General features: G+C 39.0%; 1 protein-coding gene and 1 long non-coding RNA gene across 2 annotated transcripts; one reads left to right on the top strand and one right to left on the bottom strand.

The window, feature by feature from the left end:
- Nucleotides 1–295: 295 nt before the first annotated feature.
- On the bottom strand, nucleotides 296–1,467 carry LOC6523793 (achaete-scute complex protein T5). The gene has a single exon (XM_002099632.4). It carries the CDS (start codon nucleotides 1,141–1,143, stop codon nucleotides 538–540), a length of 606 nt encoding a protein of 201 aa, XP_002099668.1. The 5' UTR covers nucleotides 1,144–1,467; the 3' UTR covers nucleotides 296–537.
- A 7,360-nt stretch (nucleotides 1,468–8,827) lies between these two features.
- LOC120321428 lies at nucleotides 8,828–9,392 on the top strand. Its single transcript, XR_005561037.2, has 2 exons — nucleotides 8,828–9,052; nucleotides 9,180–9,392. It is a non-coding gene; the product is annotated as an uncharacterized LOC120321428 (long non-coding RNA).
- Nucleotides 9,393–9,623: the final 231 nt, after the last annotated feature.

Raw genomic sequence — 9,623 nt, 5'->3', positions numbered from 1 at the left:
TGTTATTGTAATTTATCTTCAGTGATCGGTGATCTTGTAAATACTTAACGGTTACAGTTTTGCCGTTTTACCCCGAGTAAAAGATAAACTAGGTTCGTTTTAAAGAATGTAACAGGTAGAAGTAAGCGCTCCCTGCGGTATAAAGTATATACATTCTTGACAGGATCAAGTTTGTATCAAAACTTCAATATTCATTAAAACCGGTGAGAATTTTAACCTTTTTTTTTTACATAAATTGGCTTAATTTTAGTCACCCTTTCATAATAAAAACTCAATAAAAATTTTTAATTTATCAGTTTAATGTCCTCCATGTATGTTAAAAAAAAATTCTTAATTGTAAATTGTCTTCCATTTAGAAACTAGTCTTAAAAACTATATAAAATCTTAAACACTAATTTTTAAGGCAAGAAGGTAGTTCTAGGGAGTATAAATACTTTGTGGTGTGGCTGAGGTAATACTTGTTGGCCAATCAATGGTTCGATGTGTGTGATGGTTGGGTGCGACTAGCAATTGCTGAAGATTTTGTGTCTGCGGTTTTTACAGGTCGTCCTGCCACAGTGATATGTAGTCGAGGATGTCCTCATCTTCAGTACCAGAACTGCAGGAATTGTTACGGTAGTCTTCATAACTGGCTTCCAACTTGGTATACAAATTGGTAGGAGGTGTTGCTCCTGGAATCGTCGATGTTGCTGGCTCGCAATAGGAGCTGCTGCTATTGCAGGAACTTATGCTGCCAGTGGGGGATTGCAGCTGCGACTGCTGCTGCCAGGCGTAAAAGTGTTGATGCTGTTGCTGCTGCTGAAAGTGCAAATGCTGCTGCTGCATGTGCATCTGTTTCTGCTTCTGCTGGTCGTTTTCATGAAGAACTTTCTGCAAGCGCCGTATGTACTCTACTGCCATCTTCAGTGTGCTAACTTTGCTCAGTTTTTTATTGGCACCTGGACCAATTCCCCGGCGACCGTTGCTCAAATCGGCAATTACGGCCGCAGGAATATGTTGTCGTAGTTGGCTGAAGCCGTTGTTGACCTGCTTTACGCGGTTGCGTTCCCGGGCATTTCGCCGGATAACAGAGGGTCCATTGACGGGAGAAGATGACTCCTCGTCGTCGTAGAAAAGAGACTGATTTTCGCTGCCCAAAGCCATTTTTAGAGATGGAATAACGTTAGTGTGAGACGATGGTCCTTGCTTCAGCGCTGGCTCCGTTCTGATGCCCTTCCCCGTTCCGTTCAGGCTATTTATAGGTATCAGGGCCTAGGGATCCCACCTGCGTTACTACCTGCCTGCCCCTCGAAAAGGTGCAACAGCATCATCACTAAAGGATCGTCTCTTGAGCTGAGTGCTTTCTCAGATTATAATAGAGAGGCAGCAATATTATCTCTCGTTCTCTCTGCGAAACGCAGCTGTTGCTGACCCGAGTGTTCCCGCCGTCGAGTGGGAAGAGTTTTTGAGTGTTTTTGCTCATTTTCAGCTGCCTGTCGTCTCCAAACCAAAACCTGGCCCTGTCGCGTGCCGGCTGCCAACCGGTTTAAAAAGGCAACAAGGTCCAGACATCAGACCCCTGTAAAAACACCTCCGAAGTAAGGAGCTGTAGTTCCTATTGAATGTGGCCATGCAATTTGTATAACTATTATATGAGCTACATGGGTAAAATAATACAACAAAATAAGTTGATAGAGGTTAATTTATAAAAAAGGTAACATTTCAAATTTACACACGTGTATTTTCCCCTAGCCGATGACCTTCCGATCCCTGAAGTCCTTTGGACATTATCTTAAATTAGACCTATTGTCGCCAGAATTCAAATTCGTAAGACTCTCCAAGGCCACCTCGTCAACACCTCAAGCGGCGATCCATTCGGTCCAGCAACGAAACCTGATCAGCCGGAGGCACTTTTCTATTAACACTTCTAATGCCCCGGGGCCTTTATGGCCAACGTATCAGTGGTAGTTCCTCTCAGTCGAAAGCATTTCGAAAGCATTTAGGAGGTCCCCAGTATTTCTTAAAACCATTGTCAGGATTCTGGTTGCACGCTAGGAAACCGTGCCGAAATAGATTTGTATTGGCACCAACTCACACTGAGCCTCGTTTAACACTTCGTTGCTGTAGCCGCGGGGGATTGCATAGTATTGCATGTGAAAAGGACATCGCAGGGCATCTAAGCACAGGACACCGAGTTTGGAACAGATGTCCAGAGGCCAATAAAATCAAACATATCCGGTCGGCCTTGCAAAATCCGTGTTGATGCAATATAAATTTGCAGCGGCTCGTTGAGACGAGAAAGTCAGTGTCAAACAGGGTTTTGAATTGGTAATATTCAAAAGAAATGCAATTCGCCGTTTACGATGTAACCTATATTCTATTTTATTACATTAATATAAGCCTGAAGAATTTGCAAATATTTTACGAAGTAGTCAACGCTATTATTATCTTACATAATCATAAATTAATTCTGTCATTTGGGGTTTGCCATTTTTTGCTTTTCAGTTCGCTTAGCGCCACAAGTGAATTTAAAATTAATTAAAAATCGTCTGCCTTTCTGTCTTGATACCGGAAAACTAGTTCAATAAATGCTACTAAGACCCTGCGACAGCAAACCGAAAAAACGTGGCGGGATAAACTTAAGGAGGGAAGAACTGGGATCTGAATATATGCCGTTTCAACCGATTACAGATGAAGTCGTCATTAATATTGACTTGACCTGTCAATTACTTGACATCGTTTCATTTATTCCACACTTCTTAAAAGCGGCATGCTTACGACACAGTAAGGCCTCGATTACAGGACAGCTTCCGAACAATTCCGTAGCAATGTCGACTTATAGGAGTTTTTTGAACGTGTACGATTTTGGCCGTTAAATGCATTTTTTGTATCTTAAAAATTGGAGTTTCTTAGCCTAGATGTCATTGAATTAAATGTTGCTGTTGAGTGAAGCAAAAGTCAACTGTCAACTGTTCATGGCCATCAAATTGCCGCCTGATCACCGATCTCTGGACGATGAAAGGACGAATGCCGCTCTTGGGTTTGGTTTCGAGTCCCCCAACTTCCCACTCCATATAAACATCTGATTTATGGGAGCAATGCGAATATGTCAACGAAACGATGCCACATCTAAGGTGAGCGTTTTAACGCCGCCAATTCTATTTGGTCGATTTCTTATATCGCCAACTGGCAATAATATTTATGGTCAGGAGCAGAAGCCAAGCTCCTTTTGAAATTCAACGAAGAAAGATGGCGATTTTTGATTAATTGTAGTGCGAGAGCTTTGATTAATTGCTGGAGGCAAGCGGCTCCAATATAACAATTTGTTTTGGCGTTGCATTAAATCAGAAAGGAAGAAGTTTCTGGCATCATCACGGCGAGATATTGTAAGACCAACACCTTGATAGCCTTTGCTGCCGTATTTATGAGTTGGCTTAAAATTTATGAATGGTCCATGGTTTTGGCCTCGAACATCAAGAGCAGCGAAACACTGAGAAAAACAAATAACATATTGTTTTCCGATAAAGACTGTTTATAAAGCACTTTTAAATGTAATCATTTTTTAATTTAGACTTTTACACAGGACAGAATTTAGAGCTGTGGGCGTAACCAGCTGTGTAACTAGAATACCTTCACTAGAATACCTTCCTCGGAAAATAACATTTATGAAAACGAATTATTAATTTAAGAGTAACCGGTACACAAATTATAAAAATGAAAATGGTACCAGTTTTTGTGTTTCCCGGCAGAGCTCTTAGCAATTTACATGTCTTATGGAATCAAGAGCGTTTCGCATTTTGCGCACCAGCCAACAAAACCAATCAACGCGTCTGTCAAACCTGGAAGCGGTTGCTTATCGGTAGCCGCGCTGAAATCAGCTTCTGGCACTCACGATCGCAGAAAGCCCGCCAGTCGACAGTTATACCGAAATCCCCTTTCCCCACGGGAGCACTGAAGTACTGAAAACCAAGTGCACCTTCAACTGGAGATCGACCCTTTAGCAATCCGTGCTCGTTGCTCCTGTCACAATTACAACAGCAAGTGCGGCGAACTAATGACAACTACAGTAGCAATTGCTCTGCACTGTGGCAAAAACTGTAGATAAACTACCCATAATAATTCAAATTTTCCTAACTATTCGCATTTTCGATATACAAATGTATGTAATTAAACTCTAAAGCTAAATATGGTATTATTTAAAATAGGTCCCAATAAAAATGTATTCCATCTAAAAGAATTACACAACTGGTACTTCTATCAATATTTCCAAAGAAAGGTTATAAAAATAATCCGTTGAAAACTGATGATCCCCCAATTTAAATCGTATTTTCACACATCCTGAATCACTATGCAAGTTGACACGGAAACCTGATATTGCACACACGCGCCTCGTGGCCAGACTCGTAAGTTGAGGTCTTGAGGTCTGGTGATGTGGATATACTGGGTTTTGGAAGCCTGTCGCCGAGGCTCGCGACTCTTTTTACCTTTTGGCATGTGCGTGCAGTGCAATTAACTTTTGTAGTAAGTCAGCCGAAGCAACACTTGACATTGACTTGGCTGGAAAAAAAAAACAGATGTAGAGATCGGGATTTAAAAGCATGGACTTGGGGCGACAATTTCACCTGTTGCCTTTTGCCGCTGACACAGTAACTTATATTATTTGCATGCGTAAAACAGGTTTATACATGTAAAAGTTAAACTTTTTGTTTTGACTACTCTCTATGTACAGAATGGTTTAGTTTTAGTTTTTAGAAGTGGGCGTGGACCATTAGGTTAGAGTTCATGGTCCAGTTTAAGTGGCCGCACGCTGCGAACACGAAATTGGATTATTTAGAATTGGATATTGGTTGGAGAGAAATAGGGAGGCGTTTACCCATGTCTGCAAATTTAATGTGGGTAACTTGTACAATATTTCCACCTGAGCTCTTGAAATATTTTACCTACCTTAAAATTGTATGTGGATCAATTAACTGCAAGTAATTACAATTGTATTTCCACATTCCACATTCAGGCTTTATTTTTCAGTGGCGCACCTACTTCAGCACATCGTTAGAGTGCAGACCTTGACCATTTTTTGGTGGTTCATTTATACACATTGCTCGTACGTGCAAAAGTGTATACTAGATTCGTTGAAAAGCAATATGTAATAGGTAGAAGGAAGCGTCTCCACTTCGCAATGTCCAATCGTCTGTCCTTTCATATAAACGTCAATTATATCACGCTGCAAAAATGTTCAACTTGGATGGACATTCAAGTCAAAATAAAACGAAAATAAACTAGAGCTGGATACTTGAGATTAGATTGATTCTGGTGATGCCTGCACTGTGCAAATTGGTTCCAAAACATGGTGACGACTACTTGCTACTCTGCAAGCAATAAATCTTACGAACATTCGCTCACTTACACTCCTTTACTGAGCAGCAGGTATATAGTAGTCGAGACACTCAACTATATCGCCTTCATTTCCCTTTTTCGACTCAGTTGGTTGGTTAATATATTTTTTCTTTTGCCGGAATGGGCCGATTGCGTGTGCCTCGTGTGCTGCAGGTCTTAACTGATTCTCATTGATTAATTGCCATCATTAGCATACGGCAACGACGGCATGATTGATATGGATATGGGCAAGTACGCGTAAGTATATAGTTTGTATATATATATATATTTATATATTTATGTGCTATATATGGATGGACCACCGGCAAAGTTTCACATCGGCAAGGTGGAATATGGAGCTCTCAATGGGACACACCACCTTTAAAGGCAAGTGGATCTCAGTTTTTGGGATAGAGACTTCCAAAGGGCGCTAATTGTTAACAAAATGTTGCTGAAAGGGGAAAAGAGGGAAGAGAGGGGCAAAAAGATCACGATCAACCTCCTGTAACGGCGAATATCTCCTCATTTTTCTGTTTCACATTTATTTTAGTGGTGCACGCAAACTTCCCGTAACTAAAAGGCCATATAAAGTCTTACAGCCGCCTCATGCACGTCAAATCGGAAACCCTTTTCCAGATTCACGTATAAACAAGCTTGTCGGTGGAAGGTTCCATTCCACAGGATGAATGACATAATAATAATGATGAGGCACATTCCGAGGAAAAGTGCCAGACCATAGGAACAGTAATTGAATATTAAATGCTTATTTAATTTACACACCTGAAGAGCTAGAATATTGATTAATCTCATTTAAATTACAGGTACTTTTTCTTGCATTTTTTTATTTATTCATGTGCATGTAAGCTGTTTGCAAGGGGCAGAAGAAAATTAGTTTAGTTTATATATAAGCCGAAGAAGAGTTAACGAAGAATATTAATATCACATGAACCTCAGATTGTTTCATGAGTGTTTCGCACTAAAACTGTCGCTTTCACTTCTACCCGCAAATAATAAAAATGGTCAATTCTCAATCTCTCAATCGTGAAATGTTCTACACTGGAACGCACTCAATTGCGTTTAGACATTACATCTATTCCTCCCCATTTGAGCAACAATATTATGGTCATCATTCGCTCCTCCTCTATTAGAGTTTGCTATCATATGAGATCGATTGAATAGATGAGACCGCTTAATAATCTAAAGCCTTCGTGGCTGCCGCGGCTCGCGATCATAACGCGTCCTTTAAAGTTGCCATACCTTTCCATCAACAGTTTCAATATTAATAAATTCCAGTTCCCCTGCGCACCTCCTGATATTCTTCATATTCGCCACTGTCAACGGTCGGGTAAAAGTAGCTAACAACTACCAGTTTTTCATTCCTTTTCATTTCATGCATGTTTATTTTTGATTTTCATACACTTTCAAAGGTTCGTTCGATTTATACAGGAGATATTTCAAATATACTTTTAAAATATTTATATATTTGATTACATCACGTTCTTTGAGAATCTACCATGGAGTGTAGTCTTAATAGTAATGTTGAAGCGTTTACGATTCCTGTTATACCATCGTTAGCGTATAAAAGAAGTCGCGAATTCCTGTTTTTGTTTCTGGGGTCATAAGTAGGATGAGCTGGGGACTTTTGGATACACCGCCTGGGGCAACAACGGTTTCACTCCTGAGGCATCAGCTTATAATGATTATGACGACAATGATCGTGATGATGAGCTTGCGCCGACCACAAGCAAAAGTGTGCTCCAATTTAATTGAAAGCGGTTTTTGAGTGGCCTTGGCCACTCGTTTTTTCTTCGATTTTTTTTCTTTTATTTTTGTTTTTATTTTTTTTTTGTAAGGAGTTGCGTTTGAGTTTTAGCTTTATTGTTCAAATTGACGAAATGGAAATTTGTCAATTCTCACCTGGCCATGTGAATAAATATTTGTGGTTGAGTGTGCGTGAAGAAGTCCCTCTTTTCAGATCTTTGCGGTCGACTTTCGGTTTTTCGTTTGGATGGCAAGGTCAGAAAGTCTTTAAGATAAGACACTGAATAATTACCCCCAATACAGACAACTCAATTGCATCCTTTCGGCCACAATGTTATCCTGCCTACAAGAATAACCTTTTAATTAAACCATGACGATAAGAACTCTAAAAAAAAAACGTTTGAGGCTATTCACGCGTGTTTGTCATATCGGAAATAAAGAGGCGGACTTATCGTCACGGTTCTCCATGAATGAACTGGCTCACATTTTATTTAAAAAAAGGGAAAAGAAAGATTTAAAGGAAGGGGTATCGCCGGATGAATGAAACTCGTTTGACATTTGGCAAACGATTAGATTGGACTGCAAGTGCATTAGTTTTATACAGCTGCCAACGGTATCTGCCTTTTTTTGTACCTGCGGACACAATTGTCTTTTCTTGTACGGCTGGCTACAGGCTCACAATCCTTATCCGAATTTTTATTCTGGTTCTGTTCTGAGTTCTTTTTACGATCCTGCCACCAACAAAGTATTTTGGGCAGCAGCTCAGAAGTCTTGCTCCGATCCCGATCAAAAGCAAAAATTTCGATTGCAGTCGCATTTTGGTCGCATCTCAAGGGACCAGGCGATCGCAAATTGAGCGATTAACTTGAACTTTCCCTGCTCCCAAACAAGATCTCTCTTCCTATTATTCTCAATTAGTACGTGAAATGTGAAATAAGAAATAGCATTTGGGCGTTTGCGAAATATATTGATCAAGAGAAAACGTCGAGTGCCGCGAATTACATTTTCAGTTGAATGAAAGGAATATGGCGAGAAACTTGACGTTGGCATTAATATTCGGCTTTACTCTATTTTGTAGCCACTTCTGTTCTTTTCTTTCCTCTTAGCCTTTCCTCGAATCACTAGGAATGAGATTGCTTCGATTTCGCGGATCACTTTTAAAATTGCAGAAGGGCGTCTAACGTGAAATTAGCAGCTCGTTTGTTTCAGCGGATTTATTTCATTTGAATAACTCAAATTATAGTCCCCACCGACTTTTATCTCAATATTTGTTTTAGCCACAGAGTGTTTGAATGAACTCCTGCGGTTTGGCTTAATTTTAATTTGCAACATTGAATTTGCAACATTAAACATGCAACATTAAACATGCAACATTAAATTTGCAACATTGAATTTACAACGTTGAATTTTCAACATTGAATTTGCAACATTGAATTTGCAACATTAAACATGCAACATTAAACATGCAACATTAAATTTGCAACATTAAATTTGCAACATAGAATTTACAACGTTGAATTTTCAACATTGAATTTTCAACATTGAACTTGCAACATTGAATTTGGAAAATTTAATATGCAACATTGAATTTGCAACATTGAATGTTCAACAATGAATTTGCAACATTGAAACATAGGTAACATTCAACGCAAAACATTAAACATATCAAAAGTTGTTTTGTATACGTTGTAATTTACTAAATTTACATAATTAATCTAATGTAAAAAAAATTTCGTCCACCAATACTTATAATTCCCAATCAGTTCTGACTCAATCCTCATGGGATAGGCGGTATGACAGGACATAAATCAGTTGACCGGAAGTTATAAAGTGCTAGTAAGAGTAGTAGTTTGTGTGTCTGTGTGTGTGAAGGTGGTTCCAGAGGCCATGTGGGTATCCCGTCGCTATTCTGGATGCAGTGCATCGTGGACCTGACCAGGTATGTTCCACACTTAGGAGGTAGTTTATTAAATTATATATTTATGTTCACGTGCGGCTTAATGACATATTGATTCTCAAATCATATTTAATTAATAAACGAATATACTTTCCCAATTTTTAAATAGTGTTTGTTAATTCTTAAAAATATTTCTCCACCCTGTGATGTTAAGACGAGAGGAAGACTGAAACGCTACCAACCTCAAGACCGGATTAACCGGGACTTGACATAAAACCTGCTATATATGAATGCTTTCAATTCTATACCATTTATAATTATGCCATTTCCTTGAATAATTACCCGATGAAATCTTTGTTAATAAATTAGATATCAAGAAAAATCGTTTTAAGTTGTCCAATTAAAGGTAATAGTATGCTATTTAGCTAAACAATTTCGTTGAATAATAGATAAAATATAAAAAGGGATATTAAGATACAATATTATAATGTAAGAATTCTTCACTGAAATAAAAAAAAAACTTAATTTTGTAGCCACTTCTGCTGTTTTCTTTCCTCTTCGCCTTTTCTGGAATCACTAAGAATGAGATTGCGTCGATTTCGCGGATCACTTT

Source organism: Drosophila yakuba, chromosome X, assembly GCF_016746365.2.
Source record: "Drosophila yakuba strain Tai18E2 chromosome X, Prin_Dyak_Tai18E2_2.1, whole genome shotgun sequence".
NCBI lineage: Eukaryota > Metazoa > Arthropoda > Insecta > Diptera > Drosophilidae > Drosophila > Drosophila yakuba.
The sequence above is the reverse complement of the archived record's forward strand: the minus strand, read 5'-3'. Positions and strand labels throughout refer to the sequence as shown.